The sequence below is a fragment of the Atractosteus spatula genome, chromosome 27 (assembly GCF_055471065.1).
Source record: "Atractosteus spatula isolate fAtrSpa1 chromosome 27, fAtrSpa1.hap1, whole genome shotgun sequence".
In the NCBI taxonomy this organism is placed as follows: domain Eukaryota; kingdom Metazoa; phylum Chordata; class Actinopteri; order Semionotiformes; family Lepisosteidae; genus Atractosteus; species Atractosteus spatula.
In genome coordinates, this window is record NC_142732.1 from 6,598,131 (window position 1) to 6,622,855 (window position 24,725).

The 24,725-nt window shown below is 44.6% G+C and overlaps 1 protein-coding gene across 1 annotated transcript; it reads left to right on the forward strand.

Annotated features, from left to right (window-relative positions):
- Positions 1-11,514: 11,514 nt before the first annotated feature.
- abhd15a (abhydrolase domain containing 15a) lies at positions 11,515-22,535 on the forward strand. The gene is made up of 3 exons (XM_088907137.1): positions 11,515-12,763; positions 19,415-19,767; positions 20,486-22,535. Exons 1-3 carry the CDS (start codon positions 12,233-12,235, stop codon positions 21,027-21,029), a joined length of 1,428 nt encoding a protein of 475 aa, XP_088763263.1. The 5' UTR covers positions 11,515-12,232; the 3' UTR covers positions 21,030-22,535.
- Positions 22,536-24,725: the final 2,190 nt, after the last annotated feature.

The following is a 24,725-nucleotide window of genomic DNA, read 5'->3' on the forward strand; positions in this document are numbered from 1 at the left end:
TCACACTTGACCTTTCACCCTTCACCCCTGGCTTTCACAAAGTTGTTTTCTCTGGTGTTTCACTTTAAATAAAATACTGTTTCACCCGACATAAAAATAATATCCTGGAGTTCAGTCCCCTGTAAGGCACTCTATCTGAGACTTTCTCCTCAGGATCAGGGAGATTTGTTTTGGACACTTTCTTTTTGACATCCTTCTGTATGACAGTGTATTGACGATAAACAATCCTACTAAAGCAAGTTCACACTCAAGACCAGTGGTCATAGGAGGCTCTCTTTGGAGCACATACAAGAACACATCCAGATGCAAGTAAGAAACACAGACCTTTACCTCATGGATTACAAAAGGGAAATGAAATATATCCACAAATATGAAATATACAGCACCTCTACCTAAATGTGATCGGAGTCCCTTCAGTGCATTACAGCCAAAAGGTTTTCATTCCTCGATGAGAAATCTAAGTGGTGAAGATCGTCAGTAATGTTCTGACCTAGGGGCATGAGAGAGGTTGCAAATGAGAGGAAGCCATTTTGTTTGTTTGGTTGCTAGTAGCTGAGGATCTCAACCAGCCATAGCTTTGAAGAAGATGGGGTGCTGACCTTTAAATCTACTCTGTAGTGCAGTGGTGGTCACATGAGCTGACTGCATGATTCCCAAACATTGGAGCTTTGAATGTTGCCAAACATCCATTGGTCTCTAATCAAACAGGGGTCAGATAATCCTGTTCTTTGCAAACCCTACGAACGATCTCTAACAATTCCAAATTCCACCGGTGTCGGAGCAGTTGAGGGGCACTGAAACAATCAATACAGACCTCCAGGATATACCTGATGCTTAAGCATATCTCATGTTTTCAATACGGAGGTGAAACTCACTTGCTTATCTTCTGAAGCTCCTGTTCGTGTGAGAGTTAAAGCCAAATGATGCCAGAAACCAGGTCAGTGTGGGGTTAGTGGGTAATGAAACAGATGGAAATATCTGCAGAAGAAGTGATGTGTAACCCTGTGCTGATATACCTTTAAGGTTGGTGGTATAATATCTATAGAATGTTGGGTTCCATGGCAACTAGCACCTCTTACATCTACTCCTCGTTCCAACCTGGGAGCACAGCAGTTCTGCTAAATGAATATTAAATTGGTCTTGGACATGGTTGCTTTTCACGTTTTAGAAGGAGTCTATCCAATGCTGTATTTATGCTGCAACCGATCCCTTAATCCCCTGTGGAAGTACCTTAATACAGTATGTGTCATTGCTATCCACTGCAAGTAAAGGATAGCAGGTTTGCATAAGGCTGCACTGAGCTGCAACAACTCAACCCTCGTTCCTCTGTAGTGCCATTTTACTGCTTGAACCACAGGTTAGCAGACGTTTGTCTTTGCCTGCTGGGGGATTTCACATGACCCAGTCTTTCTTGCTCTGCCTTGCCGAAAGCTCAGGAGGAAGAAAGCGATTGTGACACTTTAGTTAAAGAATTGAGCCTTGATTATTTCCAATACCATGCCAATGCATATATTGGGAATGAAGCAAATCAGTGAAAAAGCACAACCAAAAAATCGCAGAGAAACGGTGCTGTTAGTTCTGTGCATGGGTCTTTCCCCCCATCATGTATTCCATTACATCCAGACAACCAGTACAGCACCTGAATACTGGGCTAGCCTCCTCCACTTGAGCACCTGCTTCTGTAAAGGGGGAAGCTGTGCAGGCCATTGAAGATACGGCAGGTTCAAATCCAGGCTGCACCGGCCCTGGGGCTCCTGCTCTCTTTGGGCCGCAGAAGAAAAGGGTTGCTGGGTTGGCTGCACTCTCCCGTTAGTGCTGAAGTCAGGGGGAAGCGACGGAACCGGGCTCACGTCTCCAGGAGTCAGAGCAGATCAGCGGAGAGGGGGAGTGCACCTGCGTGGATGGGTTTCAGCAGTGAAGTGATGTCAACAGTGAGTCAGATTAGACACTAACAAGGCAGAGGAGAGGGAAGGAGGGGGAAACTGGACATGCTCAGTTGAAATCAAAAACACGTTCACTCGTACGCACTGACGAGCAGGGAACATTAATAACCCCAGTGCTATTAGAGAGCAATTGCACAGCTCCTTCAGCTGGCTCCCTGATTATTGTTTGGTGCGGAACGAATCCGAAATGGAAGTGGTCTTTAAACAATTGAGGGGGTAGTTTGGTGTAATTAGGCTGCTGCTGTCAGAGGTAATGCAGCCCTCGAAAGGCTCTGTGTGGGGGAGAAAAGAGACTAAAGCCGCCTTCATAATAACTGATAGGGACGTCATTATAAAACAGAAAAGAAGGGAAATGGTGGGAACATTAACTAGTATTGTGTGGATAATCTCACTAAGGTTGAGATGTGGTGTATAGTATAATTTTTTTACTCTGTCCAGTGATTTATTCATGCATTAATCTGTTCGTACCTGGTACAGTAGCTCCTATTTTCAATTCGATTTTTTTAAAAGTGGGTGGTTTTTGTGCATCCCGTCCAGTGTGTACCCCACCATGCGCCCGTTGCTCGCCAGGATAGACTCTCTTGCGACCCTGAATTGAATGAAGCGGTGAGATCATTTGTGATTTGTTATTTAATATAGTCGGTATGACACAGGGTAGGTGATAAGAGATTTCTTTAAAATGTCGTGGTGGCATTAAATGATGCTCTAGAAGCTTTAGAATCTATTTCTGAAGCTGCCTCTAGGAAAGATGGCTTGAATCGTGGGTTGGAGGGTTCCCGATATAATGCACATGACAAATCAACGATAGGCAGCACCGTGTTTTACAGTGCAAGACTGTGCCTTATCGCTGTCTGTCCCAGGTATTCTTTTCAGTAATCTTAGTAACTTTACGGTGGGCTTTTTAAAAAAATACTTTCCTGCCTGTAACAAATCCTATAAGGCTTAAGTGCTTAAGCACTGATAGCAACAAACCACGTTTCTGTTCACGGAAGAAAATGATGGCTGTCTCGGTGACAAATAGTGATAGACTGTAATCTGTTGCATTACAGGTAGAACCCTACTTTATAGGACAAGGAGCTGGAAAGCATGACCCTATTGTTTACTGCTCTGCTAGTCTGCACTGAAATATGACCTGGCTTGGTAGAATGTGCTGTACTCTGCTGCTTCTTGTTTGCACTGCTGCTGTATCCAGTCACATCCCACATTCAACAGAGAGGAGAGGCTATTCGTGCCATCCAATTAATTATACATTTCTCCATCACCTCCAGCTGCCCGATCTCACAGCTGGGCTTCAAAAACACTGGAACAGTGTACACATGTACCTTTTTAGACTGCGCCTGCGTTCACTATAATTCATTGCTGTGTTTGCTATCATTTTTGTACATTATATTGTTTCACTAAGTGTATTCAATTCCTTTTTAATACCATTCTGATTTCTTTGCACTGTTACTATTTTACAATTCAGTAATTGTTTTGAATATAAATCACTTAGGGTAGAGATCAGTAAAACTTGTATCAGTTGCATAACTGTGCCATGTTCCACTGTCTTGTATATACATATGAGCTCAGTGTGTTTTACACATTCAGAGAGATGGAGATCCTTGCCATCAAATGCTGGCGCTGTTATAGATTTGGATCATGTACAGATTTTTTTTATGAAAGCAGTAAGACAGATGTAGAACAGCAGATATTGAAGCTCGGCAAATTTTGGTCTGCTTTTCAGATTTATGCATTAGTAGAGACCAGAGACCTCAGTGAGATTTCCTCCTCAGAGAACTGTATGCAGAATGGAACCGCGGGCTCTGATATATTTATTTCAGATTGACCTTAGGCGATGCATCTTTCTGGCATCTTCTCTGAGTCTCTGGGGTCCTGATAGACTGAGCTCAGCACAGGGCTGCCAAACGCAGCACTATGAGAAGGTTTTCTTATCTCCAGAGCGAAGACGGCGCTTTTCTAAAGCGGAGAACAATTCCTTGCAGAACTAGGTTTTCTGGGTGTGTTTCTTCGACGTGACAAATAGAAACGTTTTCGGCAGACATGCAGGGTGTGTGCCAGCAAGAGGTCCTTTGAAATTATACGAGCAGCAGGATGTGGGTGGAATGTCACATTTCCTATTAAAAAATATCCATTTAAAATTGACTTAACTTAGTGGTAATGAAACAATCTCTACATTGGTTTAAAAATAATGGAATATAAAGCATGAGAAAAGCAACCCAAATTAAGACCCCCGGAATCAGAGTTTTCCTCACAAAAAATGGCTGCTTGACATTTGGCTTTAATTTGGACTTAAATTAGTAATTTTTGTGTAGTTTTTTCTGAGTATTCACTGGATATAATCCCAGGTTTCCATGTTTTTTATTCTGAGAGGGATCTGCTATGACCCAGTTCAGAAGAATGGAACTTCATAAACAATCAGTGATAAGGTAGGACTCTTTTCTGTTAGACAGGTTCTTTGTGCTCTGTACGCACGTGTTAAAAGGAGAACGTGCATCTAGTCCTACTGAACACTGAAATTGCTGACTCTGTATGTGTAAAGGAGGATAAATGATAAATGAGCTGAAATGTCCTTTTCTTCACTTTTGCAAGTAATTTACTGGTGTACTGAAGTGATTAAATCACCCCCTTGTTTAATTGAGGAGTGAGACAGAAGCCAGTTTGCTTTGAAATGACAAATGCCCCTTCAAATATCTCTAAACTGTACTGCTGTTGAATTTACCAGAGACTGTGTGCTTTGGTGTGGCTACACTCACTTTCTGAAGGGTTGAGTGAAAATCAGAGACATGGCATGCCATTCAGCCTATCAGTGCTCACCATTTTCTAATAAATGAAATGATTGCATAAGGTCACTTCTTATACGTATCAGAAAAAGAAACCCCCTACTATTCAAGAGACTTTATCTGTACTTGTTAATTAGAAAGTGACGTCAGTACATTCCTATCTCACTTCCTTCTTAGAGCCTGACAATGGTCTGAAATGGTTCCTGTTGTTCGGATTGGAGATCTCCCCCTATTCACTTATCATCGCGCTCGTGTTGCCTGGGCATATCCTGTGCAAGGAGTCCCAATTGTCAGTAGGACATTGTATTGTGGAGACACCCCGCCTATAAGCTTTGCTATTGGGAATCCACTACGTTCATTTTGGAGAGAAAGGGCCTCCTTTCTGTGTCAAGGTTAGAGCTCTTCAGCGGTCTTTCCTTGAATTTTTTCTTGTTTATTCTCAGCTGTCCAAGGTCCCCTCTGGCAAAGCTGCCTGTCAAGAGCAATTTTTCTGCAGTTCCGGTGCAGGGGAGTGACGCCTTGAACTGGGTGGGAGGAGAAGGAGATGGGAGAACAGCAGGGCTGTTCTGTGCTCCAGCTTTGTCTTTATCCTGCCTGGAATTAACCTTCTCTCCTCCCTACCTCTGGGCTGGGGGAGAGGGGTAGGAGTTTTCAGAATGTTACTGTAATTCTGAAGAAAACAAGACATTTCTTACAGATATGCTGCTCCTTTGCTGAAATATACTGTATATACTGAATCTTGGCAGTGGCCAGGAACGGCCTTTCAGGATTTATGCAGACCACAGTGCATTAGAAATTAGCATTCCCCACATGGGAATTGGCAGAATCCAACTGGAACAGCTGCATTGGGTGCAAAGACCCCCAAATGTGGGATACCCATGCCGGCACCGGCATGCCTTCTGAGCTGTGGCATGCTCTCTTAATCAAGTGGAGCGAGAGTTACTTCTGACAGCAGCCCCTCTGGGCTGAGGCATTGCAACATTTCCACTTTTTCTTGGCTCTGGCCTGTCCTGCGTCCGATTGCTTCCTTTTTTCTACCAATTGTGCTGCTCTGTCTTTGCAAAAAACTGGAGTAAAAAGCTAACTCCACCCCAGGGCCCAGCGCAACAGCACATCAGAAACAAACAAAACAAGAACGTGGCTCTTGTTTAGACATCTATGTAATTTCCACTGTGGGCGTCCACACTGTTTCTCAGTCTTAACTCCACCTTCCCCGAGTGTCCAGCTGTGTCCTCAGCTCCGTGCCTCACTGCTGATCCTGAAGAAGTCCTGTGTGCTGACCGTGTCTGTCTTCAATACCCAAATCAAGTCCCCTTGTTGTTTTCTTGGTAAAAGATGCAGTTCTCTGAGCCTGTAGGTGGACGACATTCCTGTGAGCTCAGGACATAACCTGCTGCCCATCTGTGGCACAGTCCCAGAGAGCAACATTTATTATTTTGTAACGTGGTGCTGGAAAAGGATGACTGTCTTTAACCAGTGTGCGGTTTAGATGCCAAACTCAAGTGGAGTTTGTGTCAGAGAGAGAGAGATTTTTGGATGGAAAAAGAAAGGTAGCAGAACAGCCCATTAGCTCTTTTCTAGTCCCTGACACAGCTCGGGATTTCTCTCTCCAGGCTTGACTACCCATGACCTGGATTCATCTGTCAAAGGTACTTGCTGACGAAAGTAAGCTTCTCCCAAGAGCTCAGACGTTCAGCATTTTTTTTTTCTGTAATGAAAAAAAGATTGAAGTGAACTCCTGAGCATGAACAGAGACGTGTGTTCGGCAGTGCTATGACATCACAGAAAGCTGTCTCGTGACAGACCGGTCAGGTTAGAACCTCTTCAGGTGGCACCGCACGCAGCTCCTAAATTACCTAGGCTGCTCTCCAAAGAGATTTTTTTTCCTCTTTTAGACATGAAAACAGAACTTTATTAACTGACTGTGACCTTCCAAGTGAAGCATAAATCCAACCACACATTTTCTAAATCCCCATTTTATTTGCTATGAAAGTGTTTTTTCTTCCGTCCAGGTATACTTTCACACATGTGTGTTTTATTGTAATTCTCATAAGGCTTTTTAAAATGTACAAACCTGAACTCAACACCCTGACATTTTTCGCTATTTCTATTTGTTCGGCAGTGATTAGTTTCATTCTAGTTTGCAGAGAATGTTTTATGTCTTCTTAGGCACATTGCTCCATTCTATTTTTCAGCAAGTACATGCAAGTTTTTAATCTCTCCCTTGAGTATTTTATTAATCCCACAGTTGAATTCTTGAAAATCAAAGGTATATGCTCCTGTCAGTATTTTTCCACATGGAGGTTTACAGGGATGCCAGTTATAATGGGGTGATCATAAAGGATGTTTGTCGGGATTCATATGAATATAATACCCACTCTGTAACACAGCCAGGATTAATGATCCGTATGTCTTCCCAAGGCAGCATGGTGACTTGGCAGATGGTCCTTCTGCCTCACAGCTCCTGGGTTCTGGGGTGGGAGCCCTCTGTCTGGAGTTTGAGGACTTTGCTTGTCTCCCACCTCCTGGACACATTCTGATTGGGTTAATTGGTGTTTCTTCATTAGCTTTGCATGCTTGTGTGCGTACACTTTAATGGACTAGCACCCCCACCAGAGTGCAGTCCCCACTCTGACTTGTGCCTCCAGAGTGTCTTAACTCGCACTTGGACTGAGTGCCTTTCTCATAACGGATGGATGTCTTAGTCACTTGTTGGTGATTCCTGTTGTACTTCAAATTCCCTTTAGTTACTTTGCCTTCACAGTCTGTTGTGGCTGGACAGTTTATTTAGAACTGTTTACATGAATGCTAATTCAACACTGGGGTCATTTTGGCATATTAACAGCTGTAAGGAGAATTGCTTCATCTCCTGGTTTCTGCCCCAATTTTTAGATCGTCATCCTTCACGGATCACATTTCATCCTACAGATGGATGTGATTATTTTATTATCCCTGTCCCCTTGGTTTCCCTCCAACTCCTGTGAAAAATGTGCCCAGGTTCCTATCTTTAGAATGCATGCATGATGTTTGGCAACCATTCGTGAGGATTTTCTGTAATTACACTATACAGCCTTGTACAGTTGCTACGTAGCATCAAACCACATACATTTAAAACACAGCACAGTAGTTGGTTAGAGTTTGCTTTCCAAAACCTTTGGCATTTGCTTGTTGAGCTCAGCATTTCGGGTTGTTAAAAAATAGCGAAGAGAGAGTTCAGAGATCCTAGTAGCTTTGGTCAGTAATCCTTGTACTTTCCATGTCAAAAAATGAAGTGTGGATAACATTTTCAAGACCACGTTCTGCAAACAAGATCCTGCTGTAGCAAGCACTAGTTCTTCAGATTGAAGAATACACAGAAAGAAAATCCAACGTAGCTGTTTTATTCTTATATTTGTGGCTTATAACCAGATTAACTCTATATTCCTGTAGTTGGAAGGTGATCAAAGCCTGAGGCCAGGTCAAACTCGAACAAACAAGCACATAAATGAATACACACAAGCATCTGGATTCCTCCTTAATGACATACAGTGTGTGCTCTCTCCCAGCAGACCTGTATGTAAAATCTGTACCCCCAGATTAGAGTTCCTGCACTGCTGCCCTGCCTGTTTATTACAAACAGCCTTTACCACAAGCCACTTAAACACACCCTTTCTCAGAGCAGTCTGAACCTCACAGCACTTAACCATAAAGCCCAGACCGGACAGTCTGCAGATGCCTCAGTCTGTTCCTTTCTGCAGCATCCTTATCTTATCTTACTTTCAACCAGGAGTGGTGCAGCAGAATACAAAAATAAAAAAAATGCAAGACTGAAAGACCATCATGCGAGAGTAACTACAGTATGTGTAAACTCTTCCTCTCGGAATAACATTGCAATTATTCTTCTCAAACTGAGTCATTGACTAGTTTCCAGTTCAGTGTGCAAACGGCTTCATTTGCTGGCGGATAGCTCATGCCCAGTGGAATGCATATCGCTGGGCTCTTCGAGTGCGCAGTTCTCCTCTCTTGCCTTCAGGGGTCCTGTAACTGCATGCTCACAGAGGCATGGCAACGTCTTAATCAAAACCAACAGATTTATTCGGGTCTTTCCAGCTCCCTGGTTCTGGTCAGGTCTGTGCTTGCCAGAGATTTGCAGCAGGATTTACAGTACTGGCATGCGAGAGGTTTTTAACCAGTATTTAAGACTGCATTTCCTCTCTTATAATAATAATTATTATTATTATTATTATTATTTGCACCAGGAAGCACAGTGGTAACAATGACATGAAGCAGCGTTTTCCCTATGAGTTTATCTGGAGTTTACTCAAGACAGAGCAGTGCAGAGTGACCACTGGATAATGAAAGCTCTCTTCTCCACTGTCTGCGCTCCAGTGCGAAAAGTGCACCAGGGGCAGGTGTGAAACCGCTGCCACACAGCAAGTGAGAGAAATCCAGCTGCAGCTCAAATTGACCAGGCCCTCCGGCCGAATATGAGCTCTTCTGGCTCTTGGGGCTTGTGGAGACAGGGATGGATCAGCTCGCGTGGATTTACAGGAATCCGAGGACAACAGGGCCGGGGCAAGCATTCATGAGGGAATCGTCACCTTCTACACAAGTCCAGAGAAGTGCTCTGAGCTCTGTATTTCTGCTAAGCTCTGTATTTCACTCACATTACAACAATAAAAAGCCCCTTTTTTGGCTCACAACAAAGCCAAATAACTATGAATAAATAATATTAAGGAGCTTTTGGAGAATAGAGGTTTACCAGTAGAAATGTGGAAGGAGAAGGTCAACTTTGCACTGTCTTCTGGTTTTCCAGACGTCTCTAGAAAGTAATTTTCACTGCACTCAATTCGGGCACAAAGGAAGGCAGAATACAGTGCTGAGTCCAATTCTCCCCAGTCCCTCAGAATAGCAAAGGACAAAAATCTCCTTGTGAAACTGCGTGTTCAAGTGTTATTTGCATATTGTGTGGAATTTGTTTTTTAAATCCGTCGCATCGTCCACTGAAGAGCTCAGAACAAGACTGGAAGGCTTCACTGAGGACAGCCAGAGAGTCCCAGCGTGATTCCTTGTGGTTTGAAAACGGAAGGTTGTTACTGGTAAATTAATCTTGAAATACTTTTTAGATAAAAGCGAAGTAAACCATTGCCTCTACCGCTAATGGCGCCTCGTTACCAATTGTATTTAATTAAGATGAGTAATTTACAATGATGCAGCATGTAGCTGTCCTCACAAACGGGTGTAATTCACTACAACTGGTTTTTACCTTAACATTCTGCGGGGCACATATCATCTTGGAAACTGAACACGTTTGATTTGGGTTAAATGGCTTCAAACTGAATTTTGTGTAGCCAGCGTATTTTGTGATACGTGTTTTCTGTGCACGACGGGCTATACGTTCTCGTACTGTACATCAGTGTACGGGTTTTGTACATAAAAGCAATGCGAACAATAGTCCAGCCCCGTAAGGCATCACATTAACACATTTTGACAACATAATTTGTCAAAATAAAAAAAAACAAAACAATGGTATGAATTTGGAGTAAAAGGCGTGTCTGCTATTTTTAAGCGTTACAAGAATAAAGGTTCGTGCTATTTTTACATCGATTGATCTCTGCATTTTAAATCCCATTGTTTTGTTTTAGAATTGCAGCAGTCAGTTCCTGACTCGTGGTCTGTTGTTTGTCCTATTATTAAGCTATTGTTTATTTGCTAATGTGGGACTCCCTTAACGCCGCACATTATTTGTCACCTGACAAGCACTGACATGTCATTTTTAAACGGTGAAAATACTTATAAATAATAGCTATAATATAGCTAGACTATATAAACCTTAACAAGATTAAGATCAGCGCTAATCCATTTGTCTTCCCTGGTCCCTGTGACTTATTTGTGACGAGAAGAAGATCAACTTGAAGATAAACTTTCATTTACGCAACAGACATTTACAAGACCTTCTTTCTTTTGCTCGATATGTAAATGTCTGCTCCAAGGGAAATAGACAACTATCGACTGGTTAAAAATGAAATTATGTTTTGGTAGACACCTGAATTATGATAATCGATGCAATTCCATTTCAGAAAAACCCTCCATCGTTGTGAGCCAATTCACTTTGCCCTTCACGAACCGTTATGAACCATTCACGCCTAATAAAGCAAGCAGATTGTCGAGCATTTCTTTCTGCGGAGATCAGTTTTCTCCCTTTTGTTGTAGCTGACTTATCAGGTGCCCCGCTTCAAATTGAATTGCACCTGTTTGAACTTCGCATAGAAGCAACACCGCATTTAGATAACTATATATAAAACTGAAAGAAAGGTTAACCATCTGCAAACGCTTTTGCACACCACGATTATGAGATGTTAGAGGAAATCACGGCGGGTTTAGAACACGAGTCATGAGACCCGTACCAGTACTGATCATGAGGAAATACACAGAAATCTATTTTACTCAAGCGGCTTAAATTCTCCGCCTTAAGGACGGACGCTGTGCCTGCTGTTCACCGGAGGTTCAAGTAAACGGAGCGGTTACTGACGCCGAGCGCTCGCAGCATCTTGGTCTGTAAAAGCAAAGTCTGAAGCGAAAGACATGTGTCCCCAACTGGATTCAAACTTGGGAGGATAGCGAGCGCGGCGGAATCACCATCGCCTTTAAAACCTCCCTGTGACAGCAGTTCTGATTGTATCGGTACCTCACGGGGAATTTAAGGCTAGTGGACGCGGAGAAAGGGGTGGTCATGATTTGTCACTCTCCTGTGAGGCAAATTTTCACGCCTTCTTCTCGAAGTTGAGCAATGAAAACTGGCTCCGCGCCTGTGTTTATAGTGCGACGGTAGCGTTCTGGGCAGGCGGAGGAAAGCTGCTCGCACCGAGAGCCGCCCTCGCCGACACGCTCTTATCAATCTTAATATTCTCAGCAATTTGCGCTATTGATACCTGCCAGATGTCAGCCTCCGCCGCCGCGACACCCTATGGGATGCAGAAGCGTAACTCTTGTGCGCGGAGGATGTTGCACGAAGTGGATCCGAGTATCAGTTTGAAGAGGCTGTCGACTTCTCAGACCCTGTCGACATCGTTCAATTAAGCAGAACCCTGTGCACCGCTGTCGGGCTCAAATCCGCTGATGTGCGCTGGAGTGACTATGTACCGACCTCGCTCATGAATGAAGTGGACAAGGAAGGGAGGCAACCGCAGTAAAAAAAAAAAAAAAAATCAGTCTCACGGATGCCTTTTGCTCCGAGTTGAGAAAACCGCTTGGCCATTTCCACCGAGCTCTACTCTGGAGTTAAACTGGAGCTCGGCGAGAAAGTAAAAGCACACCGCGAGTTTCCTTGGCAAAAACTAGATTAATGGCTTTCGTTTGTGTCTGTATAAGCGCTCGGTGAAAGAACCTACAGACGCGGTTGCACTTTTTTTTATTTATTTATTTTTCCTGCGGAAGAAATCTTCTTAGCTGGGCGAACTATTTCGGTGCACACACCGCAAGCGGCGATCGACTTGCTCAGACGCACCCGCTCGCCGTCGTCTCCGTGAGATGCTAGAGTGGTTCGCTGCCGTTTTCGTCTTGATAGCGGTGGCCTTGCTCTGGCCTGCCAAGCGGTACTTTGGATTTGAACCCCGGCCGGGCGTCCTTCTCGGCGGGCTGGGGAGGAAGACGGCGCGGCGCCCGTCCAGAGAGCTGGACAGGTGCGTTTCCGACCCCTGTCCGGCGGCGGGGGCGCCAGCTGGAGAGGAGCCGGTGTCGCTGATATGCAAGCCTTCCGCCCTCGCCAACTACCTCCTCAAGCACTGTGTCACTTTCAGCAATTTCGTGACGGCTCTGACTTGGAGCTGGAGAGCCAGCCCGTTCCTACAGACCGTCTTCAGCGCCTGCTGGCCGCTGGAGAGCTCCGTGCACTTCATGCGAGAGTACTTGCAGCTGAGTGACGACGGGCTGGTGGCGCTGGACTGGGCGGTGGCGGGCTCGGTGCACCACCGACGGCGGAGAACATCCAGCAACTCCACCAGTCCTATCCTCCTGGTCATCCCGAATTCCTTTGGCAAAATCACCAGGAATGTCTTGAAGGTAACTATATGATAATCATGTTCGTGCCGCGTTTCTAGAGCCCACGGCGCATTATCGTGGAAGAATATGCATCTTGGACGAGTTATCCCCTGGATGCGCTCTGCTGGTGATTAGCTGGTTTGAGATTATATGCCAATGGGTTGCCCACATTCTGAAAACAAAACAATGCCGTCCTTTTGGACGACAGGATGGCGAGCAGATGCTGTAGAATGGATTCATCAGGGCGTGTGTGGGAGAGAGCTGGGCAGCCAAAGATTCGCTACATCTCGAGGAAATTTAAGTCGGATACAGCGGTGCTCCTCTAGCGCGATCAGGCTGCGTGTAAAATAAAACGCCACTCTCTTCTGATATTTGCATGCATGTGAAGTAAGGGAATTTCTGCCTTGCTCGTATTTTACCGGCAAGGAACGGACGAAATAAATCGGTTCTCTCTTTATTTTGTAAAGGAGAAAATAGCTTTTACTCCTAGTCTGAAACGCCACCTGCCACGACACGACCTTTATCAGAGAGAGGCAGGGGGGAAAAAATATTTACCCACTTTTGTGTGTGTGTCCATATCCACTGTTTATTCTGTCCAGAAGAAGGCTGTTTTTATCAGCCTGCTGCGATGAAGCATTGTTCGCGGGGGACGTTGCTGAAAGCTTATATTGCACGTTCAGATAAGGTGCAAACATGATTATTTATCATAATATTCAGGACTGGCGGGTCTGGGAAAAGCACATTTACACAGCACTTTTCATCACCCTTAAGCATCTCACGCTGCTGGCTGGGCTGTCAGGCGTTGTCTTAATCACACTAGACTGTTAAACCAGATGCCATTCGTCTGTACCCGGAGCACTTGAACGTGTTTGTTCAGTCTTGTTTGTGGGGTTGTGTTTTTTCTTCAGCGTGTCCGCGTTGATGCTGTGGGTCTGTTCGAAGCGGCTAAGACGCCGTTTGCTGAAACGGATCAGCCGGGTGGGGGGGGGGAGGGGTTGTTGTCATGGTGCATGAGACCTTTGGCCCGATGGGGGTGGGATTCCTCTGGGGAAGGGGGCACGCGCGAGGAGGTGAGGGCATCACTCCCGTCGATGCCAGCCCCTTTGCAGTTGCTCGGGGGGCAGGCGTAGTCCTCATAGGATCTCGGCGAAGAGCGAGCTCCGGCATTTATTTGTCGTCAGGGATGGAACGGTCTGGACCTTTTCGGCTTTGTTAGCGCCGTAGGTGCCATCACCAACACCGATATCTTGCTATGCAACACATACATTTAATTCCTGGCATCCGTCTTTACTTTTGCTTATAATCAGGTGGCGAAATGATAATAACCAGGACCTGTACAAGAACGGGCAGCTCAGAAAACCAAAGCAAAGCCGACGCAAAGACCTTCTTATTTCCCTTGCATTCATACAATAATTCTGACTAGATTTGTTTTTTAAATACAGTGGCAACCAGTTGTTGCATTTATTTATTAGCCCACTAACTAGTAGTGATTATGGTGCTACGTTTCCTAAAGAGTTGGCACGGAAACAGAGCAGAGAGCGCAGCTCTTAATGAGCACTGTCCTAATTGCCCGTTAACTGTTTTCCCCGCTTGTGAAGCGATGGATAGGTGCAATATTGAACAGGACTGCTTTGCAAAACTGCCTGCTGCTTCCTCTCCAGCCAGACGGCAATGGGACAGGTCAGACCAGGGCATCTCTCAGCCAGATTAGAAATAAGTGACACTTCATTTGGGCCTAATTGCAGTGCTCCATTTTAAAGTTATCTATAGCACTGTTTAAAAAAGGGTAATGCTTTGTCATTTAAAAACACTATTTTAACTCAGACTAACAAAGGGAGAACAATCAGCACTGTTGATTGGAATGGTTGTGGCCAAAAAAACACTTTTTTTAGAATGGAAACGTGTCATTGTACCCTGTTTCAAGAGCTTGATGGTGATACAATGGAGAGGATTTGCTTCGATAGGAGAGGTGCTGTGGAGCAGTTCTATAGGATCTGGACTCCCTTTCCTGAATGTTTTGAAAAAGACTGAGTTTTGTTCACATCCCTGATTGTTTTACACACCCACCCATTCTGTGATTACAATAGATTTCAACAGCGAAACTGTATACAAGCACAGGCAAGCTTGAGCTGTTGTTTTTTCTTTTGATCTGACTATACTGTTTTTTGTTTCTTTTTGTTTTTTACTGTAGGTGTTTCTTACTTTGTTTGTCCCATTAAGATTGTCAAATTTCTTAAATACAATACTTAAACACTTTTGTTTATATATGAAAGGGCAATGTTGTGGTGCATTGTGCAATCTAGACACATACCCCAGTGCAAAGTGCACCACAGTGCAAATATCTTAATGCATGAAAGCTGTTATTCCTATGGTAGCTCACTGTAGGTGAACAGGCAACAAACCAAACCAAACCCTATTTCCTGAACCACAGCCAGACAACGTCTTCTGCAAAGTGTTTAGAACTCTATAGTTTCTTCCTTGCATCAGAAAAAATACTGCATCAAAGGGTTGTTCTGTCCAGTAAAATTACATTTGCCCACATAGGGATAGTATTTATCAGTTTGAGATGGCTCATTTAGCCTTCATTCAGATATCCCACTGAATTATTCTTTTCTCTGGAGCCGGTATTGTTTGTAACACAGATAATTAAAACAGAGTAAAAATCGGCTTCTTTGTTCTTTTGCTGGAGCCTTTGTGGTTAGAATTATTTAAATCAGTGAGCCACTCACTGTTTCTCTTTGGAGACTGCACGTGTCTTAATACGTGGTGTTTTGTAGGGAGTCATTTTAATTAAGAGCATAATGCATTGGCTGAAGCAGGACTCGAGAGACCCAGAACCTTCCATAACTCAGATTTCTATTTGAGCCTTTTCATTACTGTCCTATTTGTTGGTGTTCAAGCACAGACTATAAAGCACTTGTTAGCAACTAAGCACTTCAACAGCAATATTTCCTTCTTGATGATGACACACGGCACAAAAGACAGCAGCAGACACTCTTTGCCATTAAGGAAACAGCACTTTGGCATGTATTTTCCTTATCAGGTGGCATAATCATTGAGCGCAATTTGACAAACCTGGTTCAGAGCCGTCTGTACCTACTGATGATGATTTCAAGCAAGTGGGCTTACTCTTCTTTCTTATGTAAGAACAGTTACAAAAGATGAGCCCATCTGGCCTATCTTGTGATTAGTAGCTAATCAATCAAGAATCTCATCCAGCCGTTTCTTGAAAGGATTCTGGGTATCAGCTCAACCAACATGGCATGGCAGCTGGTTCCGTACTCTCATTACCCTTTGGCCAAAGAAGTGCCTTTTGTTCTCAGTTTTAAATGCACTTCCATGTGGTTTCCGCTAGCGCCCTCTTGCACTGTTGAGCCTGAAGAAAGTCTGCTGGGTTGATCTTATCAGTGTTATTGAGGATTCCATATATTGAGATAAGGTGCCGTCATAGACTTCTCTGTTCAGCACTAAAAAGGTTCAGTTCCTTCAGCCTGTCAGTGTAGGACATTGTCTTAAGCCCCAGAATGCATCTGGATGCTCTTTCCTGGATGACTTTCAGAGCAGCAGTATAATTTCTGTGAAATGGTGGCAAAAACTGTATACAATATTGTAAATGAGGCCTCACTAGTGCTTTACATAATTTTAACACAACATTCCTTAATTTAAATTCTCTCCTTTGATCTTTTCTACCATTTTGTTTGCCTTTTTGTTGCTTCCTCTTTTTGTCTGGAAGATGTAGATGATGTCAACACAAACGCCTACTGTAAGTCTTTTTCATATTTAGCCTCTTCAGTCTCAAGTGTTTCCCGTTTTGTATGTATATTTTATGGTTTTGCTGCCTGCCTTTATATCCTACATTTGTTTACATTAACTATCATCAGCCAGATGTTTGCTTAGTCCTGAATAATTACCTAAATCGTTTTTGAATTTAATTTGCTGCTGCTACAGAGTTGGCTAATCCTTCTAATTTGGTATAATTTGAAAACGTGAGTAGTTTACTAACTACACCAGAATCTACCGTGTTGATCTAAATTAGGCAGAACAACAGGAAGTCTTTGTGCAGGGCAGTGAATCTCCTCTGACCAGTGCGATAATGTTGCAAGATTAACAGACCCCTTCGGATTCGAGCTGGCTTCTTCACTGGTTCTTCTCCGTCCTGCCTGCTACCTGACATCTTTATTTAAGCCTGAACTAAAGAACTGGTGCTTCCATTCTTAATAGGAACATGGGAGGAAGATTTTCATTTTTTTTAAAAACTTGTTTTTTTGGAGAGGAGTAGTTCCACAGTGCATGTATAGCACCTTTTGCCTCATGTCTGGGTGGATTCAGCAGAGGAATGGATGAGATCTGTCTTGCTGTCATTTCATATCTTGCTTCACGACCTGCTACATTCATGAGTTTTTCTTCTTCCCTTGTTTCCAAATAGATAGTCTGTTACAGCGGTTTAAAAGTGCAGTGCACAGAGAGGGTATTCATCGGCACAGACCAGGTACGCTGGGAGGTGACAGACTGGAAAGGAGAACAAGAGGGGCAGACCTCGTCTAGTAATGGGGGGGAGTTAAGGTGATAGTGGGGTGTCCTGAATTTATGGCCTGACAGTGGTCTAGTTGGAGGTCTGAGCTGTCATTAGCTCCATACCGCCATTCCAAGCACAGTTAGTCCTATAAACCCCTCTTGCTAGGATAAAAAAGGAAAATATTATGTTACAGTATGTATTTTTTTTTAAAAATCCTACAATATTTTACTGTTTTGCAAATTCTAGAAAGTCTGCCTTCCCCTTGGCTTTTCCGTTCTTGTCCACTTGCTCTGGGAAGGCAATTTTTCGGGCTGCTCAATTATGGCCCATGAGGGAAACCAGATGTCCCAATATTTCATCCGCTGTATGGCCTCTGCATCCAGAGCAGGACAGGAATGGCTTGTGTTGACGTAATGCCTTGCAGTAGGGTGAACAGAAGGAAAGATTGAAAATCCAGGTCATTTTTAATGAACATTATTAGGAGAAACACAGAACCCATTAGAGTTTGCCTTTAGTCTTCAAAGGAAATAATTAAACCACCCCCAGCTCTCCTGATTTCAGAAGTTATATAGTGGCCTGTTAAAGTAACATTGTCTTTTGCTTGTCTTCTGTCTGTTTTGTTGTACCGTAGCTTAGCCTTTCCTAACATGTGATATAATCTAATTAGGCTGTGAGTCAGGCTGCTTCGTACATTTGTAGCATTTAGCAGAACTTTTATGATCGAAGCAACAAATAGCTGGACTTTTCACTAGTTTTCCACCTTACCTAAACTTGTTCTAAATAGTGGACATTATTTTTGCTGTTGATTTAAATGCTTTTTGGTGTAAGAGAACTGCTGATGTGAACTACCTTTCACGTGTTACTCTGGGATATTGCTACAGTTTTGCAGGGGGAAAAGAAAAGGGTTCTGCTTGTCATCTGTGTATTTTGCACTAAGCTCCCCATGATTCATACCAGAAATACATCAGTATGTCTTCTCAGAGGCGATTATGCTGGTTTGCAAATGTGGTGCAGTGTGCCGTGTGTCAGAGTTGATGCATTATTCAGAGACGTATGCTGTGAATTCTTTTCCTCCTGACTGTGCGGTATGAAACCCACAGGCTAGCCTAAGGCTTTTGCATTTATACGCTAGGTGCTCACCTCAGAATGATGTGGCCTGGAATGTACTGTGGTAGCGATATACCTTTTTGTCAGTTTAATACACTGAGAAGTATACTGAAGCCCTGTGCTGCAGTGATGGTTTGCACAGAGCAAGACCTCTAAACAAAATAGAAATGTCATGCCTGATTCAAGAAAGAGCCCAGATCAGCACATTTTCTTGCAGACCTGTGTTTGCATAGATAGATTAGGGATTTGGTATACATCTCGCAACATTTGAATACTCACCCTGTCCCTGGTCCTGTTTATCAGAGTGACAGCCGTCCCCTTTGACAAACACAACCAAGGAAAGATAGTTCAGGTGGCTAAGCCACACCTGAAGAAGGCTCCACGGCCGAAACGTTGTGTTTTCTTTCTTCTTTTTTTCAGCATGGAATAAATCTATTACTTGTTCCAAGGAAAGATAGTGTTGACAGGAATTGCGTGCTCAGGGCTGCAAATCTTCACCAGCAAATATAGAAAATATATAGGAATCTGAATCCAGCCTCTGGTGAAGGTGACAAGGTCAGCAGTGATCATCAGCTGCACCCACTGACCCAGGAACATCACGGCCTCTTTCCCTTTTCTTTATTTTTTTTATTACTACCCATATCTATTTTCCATTTAGAAAACCAAAACCACACTAATTGCATGTCTCATCTTCTTCTCAGACTCTTGTCTACTTTCTGTAAGTCTGAGTGGTGTTCACAGACTGCAGTTTAGATCCTTATTCCATAGATTTGTTTGGTAAGTTTAACTGAGCTAACAAAACAAAAGTCTAACAGAATCCTCCTTCTAAGAAGGAAGTCTGAAATGCCTTTAACATGTAGTAGTCTTCCCCTTATCTCAGCTTTTCATCTAAACATGTGCTGTTGCTGTGGGTGCAAGCCTCACCTTAAACCGAACACTTGAAAACTAGAAAACGGACTCTTTTCTGGAAGAACCTGTGGCGAGTTTGAACCGGGCCGCCCTCTCCTGGGGAATAATGTGCCGGAACGCCTCTGCTCTGTCCCGCGCAGCTCTGCCAGGTGGGCCTGGCCCATGGCTACCTCCCCGTGGTCTTCAGCCGGCGCAGCCAGAACGGGACCCCCCTCAGCACCCCCCGGCTGCAGCAGTTCGGCGACCCCGCCGACCTCCGGGAGGCCGTGCGGTACATCCGGTACCGGCAGCCCGCGGGCCGGCTGTACGCGGTGAGCGAGAGCACGGGCGCGGGCCTGCTGCTGTCCTACCTGGGGGAGTGCGGCTCGTCCAGCTACGTGACCGCCGCCGCCTGCCTGTCGCCCATCTTCCGCTGCCAGAGCTGGTTCGAGAGCGGCCCCCCCTGGCCCTTCCTCTGGGCCCTGCTGCTCTATCAGAAGGTCTGCCTCAGCAGGTGAGGGGCGCCGAGGTGCTGGGAGGATGAGGAGGAGGAGGGCATTTCTCTGATCGCTGTGTGATACTTCACCTTTTAATATTCATAATGTCCATTATCCTGCTAAACGCTACCATTAAAGTTGCATGATGATGATAAAAATAATTTAAAAATTCCTGACACCTAATAATGTGAACTGACATCATAGTATGATGTTAATAATAATCCTTGCCGTGGACACCCAGTCAAGGCACCGAGGAGAACAGAGTGATGAAGCCAGTTCACACCCCTACTCTTTTCGAGAAACACCCTGGGATTTTTAATGACCACGGAGAGTCAGGACCTTGGTTTTACGTCTCATCTGAAGGACAGCGCCTTTTTTACAGTATAGTGTCCCCGTCACTACACTGGGGCATTAAGACTCACACAGACCACAGGGTGAGTGCCCCCTACTGGTCCCACTAACTCCATTTCCAGCAGCAGCCTTAGTTTTTCCCAGGAGGTCTCCCAGCCAGGTACTGACCAGGCTCACAGACCAGTGGGCTGCCAGCTGTGAGTTACAGGGTGATATGGCTGCTATTACAGTACCTATAGAAGATACAAAAAGCCTTTAGATGTGGTCTGTGTGGAAAATGGCTGGATCCATTCTCTCCCCATTATTGCTGCAAAGGAAGGAAACTGCAACTCCAGGAGATTTTCTCTGTTTTCTTTCCGTTCATTTTGTTAAAACCTCCCGCAGGTACAAGACGGCGCTGGGCGACATGGTCCAGATGGACAAGCTCTTCTCCAGCTGCTCCCTGCGGGCCCTGGAGGAGGCGCTGTTCTGCCACCCCGCGCTGACGGGCGGGTGGGAGGCCTACTGGGAGCGGAACGACCCCCTGCGGGACGTGGACGAGGTGGCGATCCCCGTGCTCTGCCTGTGCAGCCGCGACGACCCCGTCCGGGGCGCCCCCGCCGCCACCCTCCCCTTTGAGCTCTTCGAGACCAACCCCCACTTCTTCCTGCTGCTCACGGCGCAGGGCGGGCACTGCGGTTTCTCCACGCCCGGGGAGGAGGGCGCCCTCCAGTGGAGCCACCGGGCGCTGCTGGAGTTCTTCCGTGCCACCACGGACTTCTTCGCGGCCGAGGAGCGGTCCAAGCAGGCGGCCCGCCGCAGGGGGCTGGGGGGCGGCACCAACATCAGGGCCTTCCGCCACCGGAGCGTCAGCACCTGCAAGAGGGTGCCGGCCTGCTCCCATAACATCCATGCCATCTTCAGCTGGCAGAGGTCCTATACCAGATGATGCGCTACTGAGGGCCTCCTTAGAGGGTGGCAGCGGACATTCTAGTCTTGCACGTGGGCAGAGATCCGGAATCGAAAATAGGAATGGGAGACCTGATTCCCAAAGGAATGCGCTGTGGTGCCGGCAAGCACACCTTTCCCAGCCTGCGAATCCGGGGTAGTCACGCTGCCTGTCACTCTCCTGACTGCCTTACCCGCGAATCGATAGGCCAGACCGCCACGTGGCAAATACATCATGAAGCTGAAGCCCAGGGAAACCTCTTTTCTGTTTGTTCGACATTCCTCTGCTGGATATGGCCACATCTATCTTGTCCTAAGAGGGCAGTGAGTTCAGTTCACGTTTACAAAAAATAATCACCATCATAAAGGCGAAGAATGAACGTGGCTTTTATTCTTAAGTTGTTTTGACCTCATTTCAAGGTGTTTCTGTTTCGACACCGTAGCTGAAAATGGGACACTTGTTTTTCACTTTTGGGGTGAGGGGTCCTGCAGCTTGTGCCCCTGCAGATTTTTTTATTTCTGGGCCTGATCCACAGCTCATTTTTCAAAACGGCTGGGACCCGAGACAGTCCTTTCACCCAGGACAATCCAGACACCCTGCCATCCCCCCCCAAAAATAGGGGTCTTAGACACTACTAAGACACTAAAGAACAAGCTGAGATTTGGGCTGCAGTTAGCACACTAGGGAGTACATACTGCTGTTGCTCTCTTGAGCAAGGTACTCACATTCCTCATTGCAGTACAAATGACCACAAATATACTGTAAGTTGCTTTATTGTGGAATGTGGAAGGAAAAAAACATAATTAAGATACAAGACTGAATTACAAAATGCTGGGCGATGATAGACTAAATTAAAAAATAAGTGAATTTATATCCAAATTATGCTGCAGTGATGAATTGGTTACAAGTACAGAATACTTGACAGTGCTCTGACTTTGGAGTTCTCCAGTGCTTGTTTTAATGATTAATTTGAACAGTTTTGTTGAGATAGCTGCTGTGCAGTTAGATACTGTGGCTTACATGGGTGTGGATGGTAGCCTTCAACTACGACAATGTGTACATGAGCCTGGATTTCGCAGTGGCCCGTGATCACTAGGCAGCAAACGTCCACTCTTCTTCTTTGAGAGAGCAGTCACAAAAGCATTGAAGCAATTCAGGAAAAGGAATTTCTTCTTCTTGGAAAAATTCACTTAAAAATGTAATAGTAATTTAGTAATAATTCGAACTATTCCATCTGCTTCAAATAACTGTGATAGGCTCTGCAGTATTAATGAGAGAGCAATGTATATCTTACCACAGTGGAAAGACTCTTGGGAAAATATGTGTAATACTGTTTGGTAGATATGGGTGTAGCCAGCATGTTTTATTTTTAAGTCTTGTTTCTTAACCCAGGTTTGTATGCAAACATGTATTTTTGAAAGAACTGTGTTTGTGAACAGTTTTTCCTCCCTTTGTACTGTTTTGGAGACTTTTGTGTACTTAATAAATGAAACGTATTTTAAAAAAGGCATTTTCGGTAACTGTTTACTAAAACCAGCCTTCACCTTAAGTGCAAAGGAACTAAGCAAACCTTTATTTCCATGGACATACACAATTTAGACATTGTTGTTGTAACTGATTGTTACATTTTTCCGTATTTTTCTATTTATTTTTTATCATGCATATATCTTATGTGTCTGTCTCTCACACTGATGACCTAGCTTCTTCATGTGTCTTTTTAAATTGTGAAATTGGGACAATAAATCTGGGACATAAAGGAAGTAAGTACAGGTTAATCCATCCATTTTCTAACTACTTCATCCAGTTCGGTGTCACGGTGGAGCCAGATAACCTCTGCAAGCAACAGGCGCAAGGCAGGACAGACCCTTGACAGGACACCTGTCCATCGCAGGGCGCACACAGACTCACTCACACCAGGGCCAGTTTTTCCAGAAGCCAGTTAACTTAGCAGTATGTCTCCAGAATGTTAAAGGAAATCAGAGCACGCAGAAGAAACCCATGAAAACCTGGGGGAAGCATGCAAACTCCACACGGACAGCACCGCTGGTCTGGAATTGAACTCGGCCCCTCTACTGTGAGGCAGCAATGCTAACCCCATCTGTACTATTCCCCACTGAAATGTAAAATGATGTGTTAAAATACATTCAGTCTAAGCTGGCGGGTCTTCCTGTGGTGTGAAAGGAAGTACAGGAATTCTCTGTTTTGTGTTTTTAAACCCACTGATCTCACACTACTGACCAGCAGATCTTCTGAAGGTTCTCTTCCACAGCTGCTGTCCACACCGGACCCTTTCTGCTGCAAGATTTCCAAATACACATCCAGCAGGCCCTGTATCCACGAATACTCTGGCCACTTTGGGATCACATAGGGGGCATCCCTTGCCCGGCAATTTCATTTAGTGTGCTCCTTCCAGAAAATGCCAGGACCACGTCAGACCGTGCAGGGTAAAAGACGTCCTGTGCGCAGGACAGTAGAGGCAGAAAACACAATTTGGCTTTTATTATAATGAACACAATTAATAATAGACATAATTACTTAATTGGGTACACCACCAGCCCTCAATGATCCACACTGCTACAGGCCTTGTGGGGCCTGACTTGACAATGATCCAGTGATCTCTCAAAGACATACAGGAAATTCCTCTGGCTAAAACTTCTGCTCAGCTCTCATATGCAGACTGAAATTTCATGTACTGTAGATCATTTAAGTTTTTCTTCTATAGCATAATTCTAGTTTATTACTATAAACAATTGAACTTTCAACTATTTGTTTTGCTTTATGTCAGTTTAAAAAGGACACTGAGCCTATTGGACACATTATCAAAGACACGTACAGTATATGCTGTATATATAAAGGCTTCTTGTCTGTTTACCAATTAATATCTTACGAAATGTGAAAACAACAATGAGAGATATATGATGCCCTCAGATAACTGCTGACCTGTAACTACAGCGGTATATTTTCATATTTATATATGCCTCAGGGTCATTCTGTGTATTTTATTGATCCACTCTTGATTTTTGAAAGCAAACAACTAGCAAACTACAGCTGCTGTAGGAGTTTAATGTTTACCCTGCCTGTGGAATTAGAATTGGAATTAGAATTAGTCTGAGCAGTTAGCCGGCGGCATTAATCCTCTTTAGTATGATTGGGCTTTTTGAAAGGCATTTATTTAATTTAAGCTGTGATGGGTTGTGTTGAATTGGGTCACCCTGATCTGTTTTCCTCTGCCTTAAATAATGTACTTAATAAAGACAGAGAGAGACCACAGTCAAACTGAATGACAATCATGTGGCTTCCTCAGATGCAAATCTTCACAGGGTTCCATGCTGCACTGCATTAGTCCTGAGCCTGGAGCTGTTGACGTCCTTCAGTCTGCATGAAATTCTCCTTGCCTCTATTCCTTGTGCACCCTTGTTGAATTCAGTTGAGATTGAAGTGTGTGCACAGTGAGTCTCCCGGGGGTCAGGACATTCTGCTGCTCTGCGAGGTGACCTCACCAACAGCATGGAAGTGAACCCAGCACTGTGCCATCTAAAAGCTGCAGTGCTCAGATGTCCCTGTCTCTTGCAGTGCTCACACGATTTTTTCTAAGAACTCTATATCCCCTATTCTTGCACCAAAGGGGTTAAGCAACACAGCGAGACTTCACAAACCGCACGTTTGCAGGTGCTCAGAGAGAGAGGAAGTGGCAGC

Coding starts and splice junctions, on each gene's coding strand:
- abhd15a (XM_088907137.1), top strand. CDS start 12,233: ATGCTAGAGTGGTTCGCTGCCGTTTTCGTCTTGATAGCGGTGGCCTTG. Junction 12,764..19,414: donor TCACCAGGAATGTCTTGAAG/GTAACTATATGA, acceptor TGTCCCGCGCAG/CTCTGCCAGGTGGGCCTGGC. Junction 19,768..20,485: donor CAGAAGGTCTGCCTCAGCAG/GTGAGGGGCGCC, acceptor AACCTCCCGCAG/GTACAAGACGGCGCTGGGCG.